General features: G+C 38.9%; 1 protein-coding gene across 1 annotated transcript in view; it reads left to right on the top strand.

Annotated features, from left to right (window-relative positions):
• DNAJC3 (DnaJ heat shock protein family (Hsp40) member C3) overlaps positions 1–21,376 on the top strand; it is a gene marked incomplete at its 5' end in the record, with an annotated part of 85,381 nt that overhangs the window by 28,868 nt on the left and 35,137 nt on the right. Inside the window, 2 exons of the mRNA XM_079721817.1 lie at positions 632–756; positions 2,938–3,012. Coding sequence (XP_079577943.1) covers positions 632–756; positions 2,938–3,012 — 200 coding nt within the window. The remainder of the gene's footprint in view (positions 1–631; positions 757–2,937; positions 3,013–21,376) is intronic.

The following is a 21,376-nucleotide window of genomic DNA, read 5'->3' as shown; positions in this document are numbered from 1 at the left end:
TACTCACTGGTCTCACTCTCTTTTCCATTCTCCTTTGTCCCATGGTCTGTACCTTTATTTCTTCACTGCCATTTTAGTTGGCGTTTGGGAGAGAGCAGTTGCACATTCAGTATATCAGTTTAAATGGAAGTCTAATTTCCTAAAATCCTGTGAGTAAGTGCAAAGTCCATATTCTCAATCAGAATTTCACTTAAGAAAATTTCAACAAAGACAAACAATTGAAAACAGAATTGGATACTTATAAAAGTTAAGAGTTGAATATAGTTAATATTCTAGACCAAAGGTAGGCAAACTTTTTCCCTAAGGGACCAGATAATAAATGTTTTAGGCTTTGTAGCCATGTAGTGTCTGTTGCATATTTTTCTATTTTTTTTTGACAACTCTTTAAAAATGTAAAAAATATTCTTTACTTGAAGTCTGTGGGTTGTTTTTGGCTCAGAGGCTACAGTTTGCTGAGCCCCTGTTCTGGATTTATTTGCAGTGATCTTGCTAGGCAAAATGACCCAGTATTGATGAAGAAATTCTTTTCTTAATGCCTTTCCTAGTAGAATTGCAAACTCTAATACTGTTCAGATGACTTGGTTTTTTGAATAAAGTACTGAGAGTTAATATTTGTTATTTTAATTTTCAGATGGTGACCCTGATAACTATATTGCTTATTATCGGAGAGCTACTGTCTTCTTAGCTATGGGCAAATCAAAAGCAGCACTTCCTGATTTAACTAAAGTGATTGAATTGAAGATGGATTTCACTGCAGTAAGTTCATCTAAATTTTCTTTAAAGGAAAATTTAAGGAAACTCGGAAGAGGTGATTTGTTTCTTAAGGTGAAGACTGGCATGCTAGGCATAGCTGGAGGATGTAGAAAGCCACTCTGATGTAGTGGACCCGGCAACAAGAGAAACTCAGTCCCTGGAATCAAAGGCCTGTGTGAAGGAGGCACAGTGGAGTGGGTACATTAGTGATTTTTAGAAGGTTGGTAGTGATGTTAGCTTTGTGGTTTAGAAAGATATCTATGTGGAGGATGGAGTGTAGGGCAAGATGTGAGGCTGAGAAATGAGCTAATTAAGAGACTGTTGAACTAAGAGGCTGTCAGGTGACTGATGACAGTTTCAATTAAGGCTGTAGTGGGAAGAATAAAGAAGAGGGGGTAGCTTAATTAAGCAGTGGTTTGTGATGAGAATACAGTGCTGAATTAGACAAGAGTCCTGCCCTGAACCAACACCCAAGCTTCAGAAGTAGAGGAATTTACGGTCTAATAGGATATCTTGACAATTGGCAGGTCACTGTAATAGCTTAAAATAATAGGACCCAATTATATTGTTTCAAAATTAATTTGGTAATTCACTTATTGTTTATGTCCTGCCATAATCCAGAAGGTATTCAAGATGATTGATTAGATATGGGTGAATATTTGGTTTGAAATATTACTATTATTTTAAGATGGAATTCACAAGTGTCAAATTTTTCTTTATTACTTTACCCAGCTAAGCATAACCTTCCACAGAGGTTAAGTAGCTCATTTTCCTAGTATTATAGTACTTACTAGCTAGTTGAAGTGGCTTTAATCTTGCTCTTTATGTTTTTCAGAGGATTAGGGAAATTTTTAAGTACTGTAAAAGTAATATATAAGTTTTAGTAGAATATTGGTGTGGTTTCTGTCTTATGGTAGACATTGATCATCAGAGAGTTGGTATTCTTGGAAGAGATGGGATTATGCGCATTAGAAGAGGAATATTAGAGATGATGGATGTTCAAAGGAAGAGGCATTGTTATTCTGGTTATAGTGGAGTAAATATGTGCATTAAGAGTTAATAAAAAGAAAACAAAACAAAACTATTTCCAGAGCTTTGATTGGTAAAGTCCCAAGTTATAACAACTTTTATTATAGTGGTAAAAAGTTATCATGCCTGCTTAAAGTACTTTTTAAGTGAGATATAACTCACATATCATCAAATTCACCCTTTTTTTTAAACAAAGAATGTGGCCATTTAAAAATATTTATTTATTTGGTTGCATCAGGTCTTAGTTGCGGCTCACTCGCTCCTCAGTTGGGGCACGTGGGCTCCTTAGTTGGGGCATGTGGGTTCCGTAGTTGCAGCAGGTGGGCTCCTTGGTGGCGGCAGGCGTGCTCTTTAGTTGCGGCATGTTAACTCTTAGTTGCGGCATGCATATGGGATCTAGTTCCCCGACCAGGGATCGAACCTGGGCCCCCTGCATTGGGAGCACAGAGTCTTGTCCACTGCACCCCCAGGGAAGTCCTCTCACCCTTTTTAAAGTGTGCAATTCAGCAGTTTTTAGTATATTCAGAAGGTTCTGCAAGCATCGTCATTATCTAGTTCCAGAGCATTTTTATCACCCCCCCACCCAAAGAAACCCTGTACCCATTAGGAGTCACCTCCCATTTCTGTCCTAGCCCCTGGCACCTTCTGTCTCTATGGATTTGTCTGACTTGGATATTTCATATAAACGAAATCATACAATATGTAGCCTTTTGTGTCTGACTTCTTTCACTTAGCATAATGTTTTCAAGTTTCATCCATACTGTGGTATGTGTCAGTAGTTCCTTCCTTTTTATGGCTGAATGATATTCCATTGTATGGACATATCACATTTGCTTATTGATTTATTAGTTGATGGGAGTTTGGTTTGTTTCTACTTTTTGGCTATTGCTATGAACATTCATGTCCAAGATTTTGTGAGGACACATGTTTTCATTTATTTTTTTTTTTGATATAGTAAAAAGTATATTTAAAGGAAGCATACTTTAACAAAATTTATACACATTCATTGGTTCCAGGAATTATTCTCAGAGTGTGAAGTCAAATGGGCATAGGAAAAATTAATATTTCATTAGCTTATTTAGTTTTATTCTTTGTGTTTAAAGAAAATTTAGAAATGCATAGTACTCAGTGTACTCTTTTTTTTTGTTTTTCTAGGCGAGATTACAGAGAGGTCACTTGTTACTCAAACAAGGAAAACTTGATGAAGCAGAAGATGATTTTAAAAAAGTGGTAAGTTAAGTTCAATTTGTATATGGCTCTGTGAAGATACTTTGAGTGAACATACTGAACTTATTTTTTTATATTAAGACATTTAATAATCATTTTATACCTGAAAGGGAAAATCATTTTATTTATGTGTGTAAGATCCATAGTTCCTGAATTAATATTTAGTGGCTGGCATCAAAGAATCATTTTAACAGATGGAAGGTAAGGTGTATGGAATAGATAAGTAATCCTAACTCCGTTTAAATAGCTCATGTTCTGCTTTGTCCTCCATGGGAATCTAAACCTGTCAGCTGAGCTATTCTAAAAGTTGCCTGAGTGACTTGGGAAACCCTTTATTTGATTTGAAAGGAATAACGAAACAGATCTTAAAAGGAAATTTTGCAATCACCCACATGGCTACTTTACAAAGTATAAAGTGTTTTGGGTTTGTTGGGGGAAGTGTTACAGATTACATGTAATTGAAGGGGTTATATCCTGAAAAAGGATTTGAAGAGAGACAGCTAGCTAATGTCTTTATGCCCTCATGGGACCTGTTTTAAGACCTGCTTTTTTGTTCCACATGGATTTGATTCTGGAGTGGTCTAGAAAGGGTGTGTCTATGTGTGTGTGTGTGTATATATATATATATATATATATGTGTATATATATATGTATCTCCCATTGTTCATTATTTGCATTTTTGTAGTTTATCAAAATGCTTACTTACCGTGATGATAACCACTATGAAAATAAAACTAAAATTTTTAATGTTTTCATAACCTTTGTCATAATATTCAGACAAATCCAGAATACATTAGAAGTTAATTGTATTGAATCAGAAACTATCTCATGGTCTTAATAAAATTCGATGTCATTTTCTGTTTGTCTAATCTACCCTGCTACGTGGGATTGTGTTAGAGAGGATGCTGAAGGACAGGTGATGGGGAGGGAAAGTGCTGGAGTGACCTTTTCCTAGCCCCGGTCCTTTGTACACAGCAAGGGTTGTGTAAAAATTTGTTAAATGGATGAGTGATAAAACATAAGAATGTATTTCCTTCTTTTAAACAAATGCTTAAATCTATTACTTAGAATTCTTTTCCAGTTACAAAGGCTAGAGTAGCCTTTTAGAAATACCACAATTTAGAATAAAGCTTTATCACAAATTAGTCCTTACTGGGTGGGTATTGGATATATCCTTTTGGAAAAGTGTGGATATGTCTTGAGTTAATCAATATTAAAACCTCTCAGAAATAAGAAGGGGACTTTCATGAAACTTCACACTTTTGATTGTCCTCTGTGAGTCGTGCTTCTGCTAGTGTGTTCTTAAAACCACCTTTGCTATTATTGTTATAGGATTCTTCCATGAGAATGCGCATCTGTATTGAATGATATTTTCCTTTTAATTGAAATCTTTATTGAGATAATTGTAGATGCCCATGTAATTGTAATTAATCATACATAGAGGTTCTGTGTACCCTTTACTCAATACCCAGTTTCTCCCAATGATAGCATCTTTTAAAACTATAGTATGACATTACAGCCAGGATATTGACATTGATATAATCTACCAGTCTATTCAGATTCCTCAGCCTTACTAATATTCATTTCTCTATGTGTATTTAATTCTATACACTTTTTCCTGTATCCATCACCACAGTCAAGATACTGAACAGTCCTCTTGCCACAAGGATCCCTTCTGTTGCCCTTTTATAACCACGCCCACTTCCCTCCCATACTGCTTCAGCCCCTCATTCATAACTCCTGGCAACCACTAATTTGTTACTTGTTTCTTAAATTTTGACATTTGAAAAATGTTACATACGTGGTCTCAAACGTTATGTAACCTTTTGGAATTTTCTTATTCAGCATAATTCCCTGGAGATTCATGCAGACTGTTGCATTATATATCACTTAGCTATTTCTTTTAATTGCTGAGTATTGCATGGTATGTGTGTGATGCATTTTATTCATCTATTCATCAGTTGATAGACATTTGGGTTATTTTCTCTTCTTTCCTGGCAAGGACTCAGTGAATGAAAAGCCATGGACTCTGTTTACTACAGCCCTCCCAACTTTCTTTCCCCTCCCCTCTATAAAAGTGCTTTCCTTCCCTTGCTGTCTGGGGACTTGCACATAGCTTGCCATGGTCGCAGACCCCAAACTGCAGTTCTTTGCTGATCCCGAATAAATACAACTTTGCTGGAGAAATATTTGGCAATCTGTTTGTTTTAGGTCAACGTTTTGGGATCAGAGAAGACTCCCAGTGGCTCCAGAGCTGGCAAGCAAACAGGTGCATTATCCATAAATGAGCCCATTGTTGCTCACTGCTTTTCTCACTGACCCTGGAATTTGAAGGTACATCTTTCTCATGGATCCCAGCTCATGCCCTCTTTGCATTTGAAGCTCTCCAGGCTTTATTTGGGATCTGTTTTAAGGTTTCGTCTTACTGGTTAAGGCCTTGTTCTGTATGAGAGTACTCATTTGGCATTTTGGTCTGATTTTCAGATCAGACTGTTTTATTGAAGCTGGCTAGCCTTCTGTGCATTCCTTTGGAGACAGGGGCTGTTTCTCCTGAAATTGTACCAGTTTAGCGATTGGCCCATTGCTTTGGAATAGGGGCTGTTCTCTGGAAACTGGATGGAAAAAGCCTTTGGCCTGGCTCTTCCAACACCAAGCTACACCAAGCTATTTCCTTAGAATTGGCTGGTATGAGCTTGCAAGCTGTCTGAATTGAGCTGTTTGAGCTGTAAACTGTTTAAGCTGTTTGAAAATTGTTCCGTTACTCTAGGAAAAAAATCTCTGAGAAATGGGATCCCAATACGCAAATATTTTGAGGGTCCCCCCCATGTTTAAAAACTATGGTCCTTCCTCATGTGCATTTCTAACTAAATGGACCAACCTGACCAAAGACCATTTAGAATACCAGTGGCCATTATGGAGAACTTTTGAAATCCAGAAATGAAAGGAATGCCTATTTCAGTTGGTATTTTGAGGCTTCCTAATGTTTTCAGAAGCCTAAAATTGCTTCTCTGCAAAGTAAGATTTTAAGATTAACTGAGGCAGACAAATGATTAAAGAAAAATAAAATGGCTCCTGAAGCCTTAGGCTCTTCCTCCTTGGCTTTGAGGATCTGTTTATTAATTTTTTACAGTATGCATCATTTGAAGGCTATTCCTGTGGAATGTAGGCACAGGTCTCAAACGTGTGTATATGTTCTGCATGGTGTAGAACATTTGTTGATATTTGCCTTAGAAAGAGTGAGAAAACGTGTATTTACTTGTATATTGATAAAAGCCTTTGGAAAGATATGCAAGAAACTGATAATATCGGTTACCTCTTGGAGGAGAACTGTGAAGTGACCTTGGGAAGTTCTTACTTTCTGAGGACCTCATTTACCTCATTTTCCTCATTGTGAAGCATAGAAATTGAAGAGATGACATGGTCCAATCTTTATTGTTTGGTACCATAAAATGGTTTGAAAAGATAAATTTTATATTATGACTATATTTTATCCTTGCCAATTAAAGAATTCTTATATTTTATTTTTTGATGATCTGTGAATATAGATGATATATAATTTGTTTTCTTTCTATGTTCTTAAGTGAGCTTTTTGTGGTATTTAAGAGAGTTTACCAGTCTATAAAGTCCATAAAGATTTCATCTTACTAATAACAATATACAGTCAGGTAGCTACATTCAGTTACAGATTTTACACCGTGGAACAGAAGTTTGAATATGCTTACTCTCTTTTTGGGCTACAATGAGAATTTCATATTTGTTAAGTGTACAGGTTACTCTGCTGCCAGAGGGTCTCCTGTAAACAGGGTCGCCTCAGGTCCATACTGGTGGTTGTAGTCCTGAAAAGGACCTTAGGTGGTTTAGTTTGTCTTCAAGGTATCAGTGACTCTTGTAACCAGTGCCTACGGTCATTCCTTAGTTCAGTGAGTGTTTTAGTGCATATTTGCAAGTCAGAGTGGTAGGTGTTAGAGGGTTGCTGACAGAAAACTAGTCTCTTAGGATAGCATATGATAAGTACTATGATTGAGCCCATGGGAGCATACCAGCAGGGTTACCTAACTGAGCTGGGAGTTGGGGGTCTGGGGTCAAAAAGGGCTTTCCTAAAGGAGGAATAGCATGCATTTATGCTCTCACAGTTCATGGGGTCAGGAATTTGGACAGGGTTAGTTGGGTCGTCTGCTCTAGCCCCTCTCACAGGCTACAAAGTGCCAGATAGGGCTGTAGTGTTATCTGAAGGCTTAGTTGGTGAAGGAATTGCTTCCAAACTCACTTGGTTGTTGGCAGGATGATTTTTTTTTTTTTTTTTTTGAAGAGCATCAGCTTTATTGGTCATTTGTGCTTTGGAAATGTGTGTGAGTGGGAGTCCCCTGAGGAGGGGGCTGGGTCTCTGCCTGGTCACTGCTGGTTCCTCTTGAGCTGTTAGACTGACTTTGGTTTCTTCCAAGCTATTGACCAGAGGCTTCCCTCGATTCTTTCTTACCTGGGTCTCTTCATAAAGCATCTCACTGCTTGGCAGGCTTGCATCATCAGAGTGAGCAAGTGAGAAGGCAAGAGATGACCAGCAAGAGAGAGAATGCCAGCAAGATGGAAGTCACAGTGTTTTGTACATAATCAGGGAAGTGATGTCCTGTCACCTTTGTCATGTTCTGTTTGTTAAAAGGAGTTACCAGCTCTATCCCAGACTCTAGGGGAGGGGATGACACAAAAAGGCATAAATTCCAGGAGTAGGGGGGCATCTCAGAAGTCAAACAACCTGCTGTTTTCACTTGAGGTACCAAATTAGGGGTGTATTTAGATTAGAGTAGGGTAGATTAGAGGGCAACTTACTTCTTTCAAGTCCCCATCCCATAGTTATTACAAGGTTTTTGTTTTTTTTATAACCATTTTTAAAATTGAAGTACAGTTAATTTACAAAATTATGTTAGTTTCAGGTGTACAGCAAAGTGATTCAGTTATACACGTGTATATCTATTCTTTTTCAGATTATTTGCCATTATAAGTTATTACAAGATATTGAATATAGTTCCCTGTGCTGTACAGTAGGTCCTTGTTGTTTATCTGTTTTATGTATAGTAGTGTGTATATGTGAATACCAAACTCCTAATTTATCCCCCCCTCCCACTGCTATCCCCTTTGGTAGCCATAAGTTGGTTTTCTATGTCTATGAGTCTATTTCTGTCTTCTAAATAAGTTCATTTGTATCCGTTTTTTAGATTCCACATGTAAGTGGTATCATATGATATTTGTCTTTCTCTGACTTCACTTGGTATGATAACCTCTAGGTCCATCCATGTGGCTGCCGATGGCATTATTTCATTCTTTTTATCGCTGAGTAATATTCCATTGTGTGTGTGTGTGTGTGTATGTATATCTCCACACCACATTTTGTTTTTTTGTTTTTTTTTAATTTTTATTGCAGTATAGTTGCTTAACAATGTTGTGTTTATACTGTACAGCAAAATGAATCAGCTATACATATACAGATATCCCCTCTTTTTTGGATTTCCATCCCATTTAGGTCACCACAGAGCACTTGGTATAGTTCCCTGTGCTATACAGTAGGTTCTCATTAGTTATCTATTTTATTTTATTTATTTATTTTTAACATCTTTATTGAAGTATCATTGCTTTACAATGGTTTGTTAGTTTCTGCTGGATAACAAAGTGAATCAGCTATACACATACATACATCCCCGTATCTCCTCCCTCTTGCATCTCCCTCCCACCCTCCCTATCCCACCCCTCTAGGTGGACACAAAGCACCGAGCTATGCGGCTGCTTCCCATTAGCTATCTATTTTACATTTGGTAGTGTATATATGTCCATGCCACTCTCTTTCTTCGTCCCAGCTTACGCTTCCCCCTCCCCGTGTACTCAAGTCCATTCTCTTATGTTCTGTGTCTTTATTCCTGTCCTGCCCCTAGGTTCTTCAGAATCATTTTTTTTTTAAGATTCCATATATATGTGTTAGCATATGGTATTTGTTTTTTCTCTTTCTGACTTACTTCACTCTGAACGACAGTCTCTAGATCCATCCACCTCACTACAAATAACTCAATTTTGGTTTTTTTATGGCTGAGTAATATTCCATTGTATATATGTGCCACATCTTCTTTATCCATTCATCTGCCGATGTACACTTAGGTTGCTTCCATGTCCTGGCTATTGTAAATGCGATGAACATTGTGGTACATGATTCTTTTTGAATTATAGTTTTCTCAGGGTACATGCCCAGTAGTGGGATTGCTGGGTTGTATGGTAGGTAGTTCTATTTTTAGTTCTTTTATTTTTAATACATTTATTTATTTTTATTATTTTTAACATCTTTTTTGGAGTATAATTGCTTTACAATGGTGTGTTAGTTTCTGCTTTATAACAAAATGAATCAGTTATACATATACATATATCCCCATATCTCTTCCCTCTTGTGTCTCCCTCCTTCCCACCGTCCCTATCCCACCCTGTAGGTGGTCACAAAGCACCGAGCTGATCTCGGTGCTATGTGGTGCTATGTGCTATGTGGCTGCCTCCTATTAGCTATCTATTTTACATATGGTAGTGTATATGTGTCCATGCCACTCTCTCACTTTGTCCCAGCTTACCCTTCTCCCTCCCCATATCCTGAAGTCCATTCTCTAGTAGGTCTGCATCTTTATTCCCGTCTTGCCCCTAGGTTCTTCATGACCTTTTTTTTTTTTCCTTACATTCCATATATATGTGTTAGCATACGGTATTTGTTTTTCTCTTTCTGACTTACTTCACTCTGTATGACAGACTCTAGGTCCATCCGCCTCACTCACTACAAATAACTCAATTTCCTTTCTTTTTATGGCTCAGTAATATTCCATTGTGTATATGTGCCACATCTTCTTTACCATTCATCTGTTGATGGACACTTAGGTTGCTTCCATGACCTGGCTGTTGTAAATAGAGCTGCAGTGAACATTGTGGTACATGACTCTTTTTTTTTTTTTTTTTTTAAAGGAATTTTGCCTTTTTTTTTTTTTTAATTTTATTTATTTATTTATTTATGGCTGTGTTGGCTCTTCGTTTCTGTGCGAGGGCTTTCTCTAGTTGTGGCAAGTGGGGGCCAATCCTCATCGCGGCGCGCGGGCCTCTCACTATCACGGCCTCTCGTTGCGGAGCACAGGCTCCAGATGCGCAAGCTCAGTAATTGTGGCTCATGGGGCTAGTCGCTCCGCGGCATGTGGGATCCTCCCAGACCAGGGCTCGAACCCGTGTCCCCTGCATTGGCAGGTAGATTCTCAACCACTGCGCCACCAGGGAAGCCGCACATGACTCTTCTTGAATTATGGTTTTCTTAGGGTATATGCCCAGTAGTGGGATTGCTGGGTCGTATGGTGGTTCTATTTTAGTTTTTTAAGGAACCTCCAAACTGTTCTCCATAGTGGCTGTATCCATTTACATTCCCACCAACAGTGTAAGAGGGTTCCCTTTTCTCCACACCCTCTCCAGCATTTATTGTTTGAAGATTTTTTGATGATGGCCATTCTGACCACTGTGAGATGATCTCTCATTGTAGTTTTGATTTGCATTTCTCTGATGATTAATGATGCTGAGCATTCTTTCATGTGTTTGTTGGCAATCTGTGTATCTTCTTTGGAGAAATGTCTATTTAGGTCTTCTGCCCATTTTTGGATTGGGTTGTTTGTTTTTTTGATATTGAGCTGCATGAGCTGCTTATAAATTTTGGAGATTAATCCTTTGTCAGTTGCCTCATTTGCAAATATTTTCTCCCATTCTGAGGGTTGTCTTCTTGTCTTGTTTATGGTTTCCTTTGCTGTGCAAAAGCTTTTAAGTTTCATTAGGTCCCATTTATTTATTTTTGTTTTTATTTCCATTTCTCTAGGTCATGGGTCAAAAAGGATCTTGCTGTGATGTATGTCATGGAGTGTTCTGCCTATGCTTTCCTCTAAGAGTTTTATAGTGTCTGGCCTTACATTTAGGTCTTTAATCTGTTTTGAGTTTATTTCTGTGTATGGTGTGAGGGAGTGTTCTAATTTCATACTTTTACATGTAGCTGTCCAGTTTTCCCAGCACCACTTATTGAAGAGGTTGTCTTTTCTCCACTGTACATTCCTGCCTCCTTTATCAAAGATAAGGTGACCATAGGTGCATGGGCTTATCTCTGGGCTTTCTATCCTGTTCCATTGATCCATATTTCTGTTTTTGTGCCAGTACCATACTGTCTTGATTACTGTAGCTTTGTAGTATAGTCTGCAGTCTGGGAGCCTGATTCCTCCAGCTCCGTTTTTCTTTCTCAAGATTGCTTTGGCTATTCGTGGTCTTTTGTGTTTCCGTACAAATTGTGAGATTTTCTATTCCAGTTCTGTGAAAAATGCCATTGGTAGTTTGATAGGGATTGCATTTAGTCTGTAGATTGCTTTGGGTAGTATATTCATTTTCAGAATGTTGATTCTTCCAATCCAAGAACATGGTATATCTCTCCATCTGTTTGTATCCTCTTTCATTTCTTTCATTAGTGTCTTATAATTTTCTGCATACAGGTCTTTTGTCTCCTTAGGTAGCTTTATTCCTAGATATTTTATTTTTGTTGTTGCAATGGTAAATGGGAGTGTTTTCTTAATTTCTCTTTCAGATTTTTCATCATTAGTGTATAGGAATGCAAGAGATTTCTGAGCATTAATTTTATATCCTGCTACTTTACCAAATTCATGGATTAGCTCCAGTAGTTTTCTGGTAGCATCTTTAGGATTCTCTATGTATAGTATCATGTCATCTGCACACAGTGAAAGCTTTACATCTTCTTTTCTGATTTGGATTCCTTTTATTTCTTTTTCTTCTCTGATTGCTGTGGCTAAAACTTCCAAAACTATGTTGAATAATAGTGGTCAGAGTAGGCAACCTTGTCTTGTTCCTGATCTTAGAGGAAATGGTTTCAGTTTTTCACCATTGAGGACGATGTTGGCTGTGGGTTTGTCATATATGGCCTTTATTATGTTGAGGTAAGTTCCCTCTATGCCTACTTTCTGGAAGGTTTTTATCATAAATGGGTGTTGAATTTTGCCAAAAGCTTTTTCTGCATCTATTGAGATGATCATATGGTTTTTCTCCTTCAATTTGTTAATATGGTGTATCACATTGATTGATTTGCATACATTGAAGAATCCTTGCATTCATGGGATAAACCCCACTTGATCATGGTGTATGATCCTTTTAATGTGCTGTTGGATTCTGTTTGCCAGTAGTTTGTTGAGGATTTTTACATCTATGTTCATCAGTGATATTGGCCTGTAGTTTCCTTTCTTTGTGAGATCTTTGTCTGGTTTTGGTATCAGGGTGATGGTGGCCTCGTAGAATGAGTTTGGGAGTGTTCCTCCCTCTGCTATATTTTGGAAGAGTTTGAGAAGGATAGGTGTTTGCCCTTCTCTAAATGTTTGATAGAATTCACCTATGAAGCCATCTGGTCCTGGGCTTTTGTTTGTTGGAAGATTTTTAATCACAGTTTCAGTTTCAGTGCTTGTGATTGGTCTGTTCATATTTTCTATTTCTTCCTGGTTCAGTCTCGGAAGGTTGTGCATTTCTAAGAATTTGTCCATTCCTTCCAGGTTGTCCATTTTATTGGCATATGGTTGCTTGTAATCTCTCATGATCGTTTGTATTTCTACAGTGTCAGTTGTTACTTCTTTTTCATTTCTAATTCTATTGATTTGAGTCTTTTCCCTTTTTTTCTTGATGAGTCTGGCTAAAGGTTTATCAATTTTGTTTATCTTCTCAAAGAACCAGCTTTTTGTAGTATTAATCTTTGCTATCGTTTCCTTCGTTTCTTTTTCACTTATTTCTGACGTGAAGTTAATGATTTCTTTCCTTCTGCTAACTTTGGGGGCTTTCTGTTCTTCTTTCTCTAACTGCTTTAGGTGTAAGGTTAGGTTTTTTTATTTAAGATGTTTCTTGTTTTTTGAGATAGGATTGTATTGCTATAAACTTCCCTCTTAGAACTACTTTTGCTGTATCTCGTAGGTTTTGGGTCGTGTTTTCATTGTCATTTGTTTGTAGGTATTTTTTGATTTCCTCTTTGATTTCTTCAGTGATCTCTTGGTTATTTAGTAGTGTATTGTTTAGCCTCCATGTGTTTGTATTTTTTACCGTTTTTTTCCTGTAATTGATATCTATTCTCATAGCGTTGCAGTTGGAAAAGATACTTGATATGATTCAATTTTCTTAAATTTACCAAGGCTTGATTTGTGACCCAAGATATGATCTATCCTGGAGAATAATCCATGAGCACTTGAGAAGAAAGTGTAATCTGCAGTTTTGGGATGGAATGTCCTATAAATATCAATTAAGTCCATCTTGTTTAATTTATCATTTAAGGCCTGTATGTCCTTACATATTTTCATTTTGGATGACCTGTCCATTGATGAAAGTGGGGTGTTAAAGTTCCCTATTATGATTGTGTTACTGTTGATTTCCCCTTTTATGGCTGTTAGCACCTGCTTTAATGTATTGAGGTACTCCTATGTTGGGCGCATACATATCTACAGTTGTTATATCTTCTTCTTGAATTGATCCCTTGATCATTATGTAGTGTCCTTCTTTGTCTCTTGTAATAGTCTTTATTTTAAAGTCTATTTTGTCTGATACGAGAATTGCTATTCCAGCTTTCTTTTGATTTCCATTTGCACGGAGTATCATTTTCCATTCCCTCACTTTCAGTCTGTATGTGTCCTTAGGTCTGAAGTGGGTCTCTTTTAGACAGCATATGTATGGGCCTTATTTTTGTATCCATTCAGGCAGTCTGTGTCTTTTGGTTTGAGCATTTAATCCATTTACATTTAAGGTGCTTATCGATATGTATGTTCCTTGTACCATTTTTTTTTTTTTTTTTTTTTGCGGTACGTGGGCCTCTCACTGATGTGGCCTCTCCTGCTGTGGAGTGCAGGCTCTGGACGTGCAGGCCCTGAGGCCATGGCTCACAGGCCCAGCCGCTCCACGGCATGTGGGATCTTCCTGGACCGGGGCATGAACCCGTGTCCCCTGCATTGGCAGGCGGACTGTCAACCACTGCGCCACCAGGGAAGCCCATAACATTTTCTTAATTGTTTTGGGTTTGTTATTGTAAGTCTTTTCCTTTTCTTGTGTTTCCTGCTTAGAGGAGTTCCTTTAGCACTTACTGTAGAGTTGGTTTGGTGGTGCTGAATTCTCTTAGCTTTTGCTTGTCTGTAAATGTTTTAATTTCTCCATCAAATCTGAATGTGATCCTTGCTGGGTAGAGTAATCTTGGTTGTAGGTTTTCCCCTTTCATCACTTTAAATATGTCTTGCCAGTCCCTTCTGGCTTGCAGAGTTTCTGCTGAAAGATCAGCTGTTGACCTTATGGGGATTCCCGTGTATGTTAATTGTTGCTTTTCCATTGCTGCTTTTAATATTTTTTTGTGTGTTTAATTTTTGATAGTTTGTTTAATATGTGTCTTGGCATGTTTCTCCTTGGATTTATCCTGTATGGGACTCTCTGTGCTTCCTGGACTTGTTGACTATTTCCTTACCCATATTAGGGAAGTTTTCAACTATAATCTCTTCAAATATTTTCTGAGTCCCTTTTTTTTCCCCTTCTTCTTCTGGGGACCCCTATAATTCGAATATTGGTGTGTTTCATGTTGTCCCAGAGGTCTCTGATACTGTCCTCAATTCTTTTCATTCCACTGTTTTATCTTACAGGTCACTCATCCATTCTTCAGCGTCAGTTATTCTGCTATTGATTCCTTCTAGAGAATTTTTAGTTTCATTTATTGTGTTGTTCATCATTGTTTGTTTGCTCTTTAGTTCTTCTAGGTCCTTGTTAAACATTTCTTGTATTTTCTCCTTTCTATTTCCAAGATTTTGAATTATCTTTACTGTCATTACTCTGAATTCTTTTTCAGGTAGATTGACTGTTTCCTCTTCATTTGTTTGGTCTGGTGGGTTTTTACCTTGCTCCTTCACCTGCTGTGTATTTCTCTGTCTTCTCATTTTGTTTATCTTAATGTGTTTGGAGTTTCCTTTTCACAGGCTGCAGGTTTGTAGTTCCTGTTATTTTTGGTGTCTGCTCCCAGTGGGTAAGTTTGGTTCAGTTGGTTGTGTAGGGTTTCTGGTGGAGGAAACTGGTGCCTGTGTTCTGGTGGGTGAGGCTGGATCTTGTCTTTCTGGTGGGCAGGACCACGTCCAGTGGTGTGTTTTGGGGTGTCTGTGAACTTATGATTTTAGGCAGCCTCTCTGTTAATGGTTGGCTTGTGTTCCTGTCTTGCTAGTTGTTCGGCATAGGGTTTCCAGCTCTGGAGCTTGCCGGTCGTTGAGTGGAGCTGGGTCTTAGTGTTGAGATGGAGATCTCTGGGAGGTCTTTCGCTGTTTGATATTATGTGGGTCTGGGAGGTCTCTGGTGGTCCAGTGTTCTGAACTCGGCTCTCCCACCTCATAGGCTCAGGCCTGACACCTGGCCAGAGCATCAAGACCCTGTCAGCCACACGGCTCAGAAGAAAAGGGAGAAAAAAGAAGAAAGGAAGAAAGAAAAAATAAATAAAGATATTAAAATAGAGAAAAATTAATAAAAATAAAAACATAGAAAGGTAATAAAAAAAAGAAAAGAAAGAAGTGACCAACAAAACCAAAAAACAAATCCACCAAAGATAACAAGTGCTAAAAACTATACTAAAAAAACTCATGCAACAGCAACAAAAAACAGACAGTCAGAACCCTAGGACAAATGGCAAAAGCAAAGCTGTACAGACAAAAATCACACAAAGAAGTATACCCATACAGTCTCACAAAAAGAGAAAAAGGACAAAATATATATATATATATATATATAAAAAAAGGAAGAGAGCAACCAAATCAATAAACATATCTACCAATGATAATAAGCTCTAAATACTAAATAAGATAAACATAAAACCAGAAACAAATTTGATGCAGAAAGCAAACCCCAAGTCTACAGTTGCTCCCAACGTCCACTGCCTCAATTTTGGGATGATTTGTTGTTTATTCAGGTATTCCACAGGTGCAGGGTACGTTAAGTTGATTGTGGAGATTTAATCCGCTGCTCCTGAGGCTCCATGGGGAAATTTCCTTTTCTTTGTTGACACAGCTCCTGGGGTTCAGCTTTGGATTTGGCCCTGCCTCTGCCTGTAGGTCGCCTGAGGGTGTTTGTTCCCCACCCAGACAGGATGGGGTTAAAGCAGTGGTTGATTAGGGGGCTCTGGCTCACTCAGGCCGAGGGGGCGGGGAGGGGTACGGAATGCAGGGTGAGCCTGCGGCAACAGAGGCCAGACTGACGTTGCAACAGCCGGAGGTGCACCGTGTGTTCTCCCGGGGAAGTTGTCCCTGGATCACGGGACCCTGGCAGTGGCGGGCCGCACAGGCTACCGAGACGGGAGGTGTGGATAGTGACCTGTGCTTCACACAGGCTTCTTGGTGGCTGCAGCAGCAGCTTTAGCGTCTCATGCCCGTCTCTGTGGTTCGCGCTGATAGCCGCGGCTCGCGCCCGTCTCTGGAGCTCGTTTAGGCGGTGCTCTGAATCCCCTCTCCTCGTGTACCCTGAAACAATGGTCTCTTGCCTCTTAGGCATTTCCAGGCTTTTTCCCGGACTCCCTCCCGGCTAGCTGTGGCACACTAGCCCCCTTCAGGCTGTGTTCACGCTGCCAACCCCAGTCCTCTCCCTGGGATCCGACTGAAGCCCGAGCCTCAGCTCCCAGCCCCGCCCACCCCGGCGCGTGAGCAGACAAGCCTCTCAGGCTGGTGAGTGCCGCTCGGCACCGATCCTCTGTGCGAGAACCTCTCCACTTTGCCCTCTGCACCCCTGTGGCTGCGCGCTCCTCCGCGGCTCCGAAGCTTCCCCCTGTCCTCCCCCCCGACCCCCACCCACCGTCTCTGCCAGTGAAGAGGCTTCCTAGTGTGTGGAAACCTTTCCTCCTAAACAGCTCCCTCCCACTGGTGCAGGTACCGTTCCTATCCTTTTGTCTCTGTTTATTCTGTTTTCTTTTGCCCTACCCAGGTACGTGGGGAGTTTCTTGCCTTTTGGGAAGTCTGAGGTCTTCTGCCAGCGTTCAGTAGGTGTTCTGTACGAGTTGTTCCACATGTAGGTGTAGTTTTGATGTACTTGTGGGGAGGAAGGTGATCTCCACGTCTTACTCCTCCGCCATATTGAAGGTGCCCCCTAGTTATCTATTTTATACGCAGTATCAATAGTGTATATATGTCAATCCCAATTTGCCAATTCACCCCGCCCCCTTCCCCCTTGGTATCCATACGTTTGTTCTCTATGTCTTTGTCTCTATTTCTGCTTTATAAATAAGATCGTCTATACCAATTTTTTCAGATTCCACATATATGCATTAATGGACGATATTCATTTTTCTCTTTCTGACTTACTTCACTCTCTAAGACAGTCTCTAGGTCCTTCCACGTCTCTACGAATGACCCAATTTCATTCCTTTTAATGGCTGAGTAATATTCTAGTGTGTGTGTGTGTGTGTGTGTGTGTGTGTGTGTGTGTGTGTGTATGTGTGTGAGTATGTATCTCCACACCTCATCTTTTTTATCCATTCATCTGCTGAGGGACATTTAGGTTGCTTCCATTTCTTGGCTATTATAAATAGTGCTGCTATGGATATTGGGGTGCATGTATCTTTTCGAGTAGAGTTTTCTCTGGGTATATGCCCAGGAGTGGGATTGCAGGATCATATGATAACTCTGTTTTTAGTTTTTTAAGGAACCTCCATACTATTCTTCATAGTGGGCTGCACCAATTTGCATTCCCACCAACTTTGTAGGAGGATTCCTTTTTCTCCACACCCTCTCCAGCATTTATTATCTGTAGCCTTTTTAATGTTGACCATTCTGACTGGTGTGAAGTGATACCTTATTGTAGTTTTGGTTTGCATTTCTTTAATAATTAGTGATGTTGAGCATCCTTTCACGTGCCTGTTGACCATCTGTATGTCTTCTTTGGAGAAATACCTGTTTAGGTCTTCTGCCCATTTTTCATTGGGTGGTTTGTTTTTTTTGATATTAAGCTGTATGAATTGTTTGTATATTTTAGAAATTAATACCTTGTCTGTAGCATCATTTGCAAATATTTTCTTCCAGTCCGCTGGTTGTCTTCATTTTGTTTGTGGTTTCCTTTGCTGTGCAAAAGCTTTTAAGTTTAATTAAGTTCCTTTTGTTTATTTTTGTTTTTATTACCATTACTCTAGGAGATGGATCCAAAAAGTATTGCTGCAATTTATGTCAAAGAGTGTTTTACCTCCCATTTTCCTCCAGGAGTTTTATAGTATCCGGTCTCACATTTAGGTCTTTAATCCATTTTGAATTTATTTTTGTATTTAGTGTTAGGGCAATTTCTAATTTCAGTCTTTTACATGTAACTGTCCAGTTTTCCCAGCACCACTTATTGACGAGGCTGTCTTTTCTCCATTGTATATTCTTGCCTCCTTTGTTGTAGATTAATTGACCATAAGTGCATGGGTTTATTTCTGGGCTTTCTATCTTGTTCCATCGATCTATAGTTCTGTTTTTTTGTGCCAGTACCCTACTGTTTTAGTTACTGTAGTTTTGTAGTATAGTCTGAAGTTAGGGAGTGTGATTCCTCCAGCTCTGTTCTCTCTCAAGATTGTTTTGGTTATTCGAGGTTTTTTGTGTTTCTATACAAATTAAAAAAATTTTTGTTCTAGTTCTGTGAAAAATGCCATTGGTAATTTGATAGGGATTGCATTGAATCTGTAGATTGCCTTGGGTTCTGTGGTTGTTTTAACCATGTTAATTCTTCCAATCCAAGAACATGGTGTATATTTCCATCTATGTTGTCTTCAGTTTCTTTCATTAAATCTTACAGTTTTCAGAGTACAGGTCTGTTGCCTCTTTAGGTAGGTTTATTCCTAGATATTTTATTCTTTTTGATGTGATAGTTAATGGGATTGTTTCTTTAATTTCTGTTTCTGATATTTCATTGCTAGTATATAGAAATTCAACAGGTTTATTTATATTAATTTTGTATCCAGCAACTTTACCAAATTCATTGATGAGCTTAGTAGTTTTCTGGTAGCATCTGTAGGATTTTCTATGTATAGCCTCATGTCATCTGCAAACAGTGACAGTTTTACTTGTTCTTTTCCACTTTGGATTCCTTTTATTTGTTTTTCTTCTCTGATTGCTGTGGCTAGGACTTGAATAAAAGTGGTGAGAGTGGACATCCTTGTCTTGTTCCTGATATGAGAGGAAACGCTTTCAGCTTTTCACCATTGCGTGTGATGTTGGCTGTGGGTTTGTTATGTGTGACCTTTATTATGTTGAGGTATGTTCCCTCTCTGCCCACTTTCTGAAGAGTTTTTTTTTAACCACAAGTGGATGTTGAATTTTATCAAAAGTCTTTTCTGTATCTATTGAGATGATCATATAGTTTTTATTCTTTAACTTGTCAGTGTGGTATATTGTGTTGATTTGCAGATGTTGAAAACTCCTTGCATCCCTGGAATAAACCCCACTTGATCATGGTGTATGAGCCTTTCAGTGTGTTGCTGGAATCAGTTTGCTAGCCTTTTGTGGATGATTTTTGCATCTATGTTCATTATTATGATTTTTTTCTCCAAAAGATAGTGACCATGGTAAATAAGAAATAAAGTACTGTTACAGATAGAGGTTTGGCTGAAAGAGTCAAAAATGTAAAGCACCAAAGAAAAGAAGGGATATCAAGAAACATGACAAAAGGAGGGAGGGAAATATCAGTAGGGTTCACTCTCCATGGGTAAGTATCCCGGAACATGAGAGGGCAGTTGGGAGGAGTCAGCAACCTTGGGATAAGAGTGAAAAGCTTCATCTCACTTAACCCTCTTTGAAACTCTCCCGAGTTGTATGTCCTTAGTTTGTTCCTCAGACTCCTTTCTTACCTCCCTCTTCTCCTTTTCCCTCCCAGCCCCAAAGAAGCCCAGATGACCAGAGCTCACTCCTTCTTTCCCGTTCCCATTATTTGACCATGGAGTGAGGCTGAGCCCTCCATCCTCACCCTTGAGGTTTAAGGGCCTTCCCCTCCCTCACCTTCCTACAAGAAAGATTGTGTTGAAGAGAATAGACTGTAAAAGTTTGGGAGAGAAAAGATGCAGATTCCATCCAGAAGAGGCAGTCTCTAATACATTCAGTCCAAAAGGGGGCAGTAGTGTACGTATAGGAAACAAGTTACCAATATATATGCCCCCCTCTATGTCCACTGCAGCATTATTTACACAAAAACAACCTAAGTGTCCATTGATGGATGAACAAATAAAGAAGATGTAGTATGTATACGCAGTGGAATACTATTCAGCTATAAAAAAGAAATCCTTCCATTTGTGACAATATGGATGGATCTTGAGTGTATTAGGCTAAGTAAAATAAATCAGATGGAGAAAGACAAATACTGTATGATTTCACTCATATGTGGAATCTAAAAAAACAAATGAACAAACAAAATGAAATTTATTCATAGTTGCAGAGAATAGATTGGTGGTTACTGGAGGGGAAGGGGGTTGGGAGTTGGGTATAATGGGTGAAGGCGGTCAGCTGTATAATGATGAATATGGTAACTAGACTTGTGGGCGTGATCACTTTGTAGTGTATACAGATGTTGAATTTTAATGCTGGATACCTGACACATCATCATCATCATCATCATCATCATCATCATCATCGTGGAAACAAGTTATCACTAAACATCTACTTTTACCCAGAGCAGAGTGACAGCACATATACACTTATACTCCTTCCAGTGTGGTTTATTAGAAATATTCAAGAATACCCCGAGGATGATAAAACAAAGACAAGCATTCCATAGCCCAAAGTAGCTTCCTTCAACTTGTAAATTTAGTCATGCAGGGAAAATCCTCCTCCATAGTGAGCTAAGGTTACCACTTCCCGGTTACCTATGAATGCTTGGAGTCCTAGCCATTCCTTCAAAAGCCAAAGATTAAACAGACAGAAAAGAATACCTAAAATATCCAAAAAACAAAATGGAGAAATACAGTCCGTTTACCAAGAATTAATATTTCTAAGTTTTCTCATTCGGAGTATTCTCTCCTACCAGGTAGCTAGTGGCGGTGTTTTTAAAACACGAGTCCACTGAAGGGGAAGCAGTGTGATGGATCAACCGAAGGGGAGGTATTTCTAGAATAACCTACTGGTGTCTGTACTTCACCCAAAAGGGGGAACCTATTAACTACAATTCCCATCTTAGTAAGAACATTAGATTTCAGGAATTATTACATAAAAACTGTAATCTTAAAGAAAAACCTTTCCAAAAAATCAGTAGCTTTTTAATGTAGGCACTCAATTTTTCTGCGCCGTTAGGCTTAAGATTTTTCCATCTGGAGGAAGAAATTGTTAAGGGT

Source organism: Hyperoodon ampullatus (assembly GCF_949752795.1).
Source record: "Hyperoodon ampullatus genome assembly, chromosome: 16".
NCBI lineage: Eukaryota > Metazoa > Chordata > Mammalia > Artiodactyla > Ziphiidae > Hyperoodon > Hyperoodon ampullatus.
This window is presented reverse-complemented; position numbering and strand designations above follow the sequence as displayed.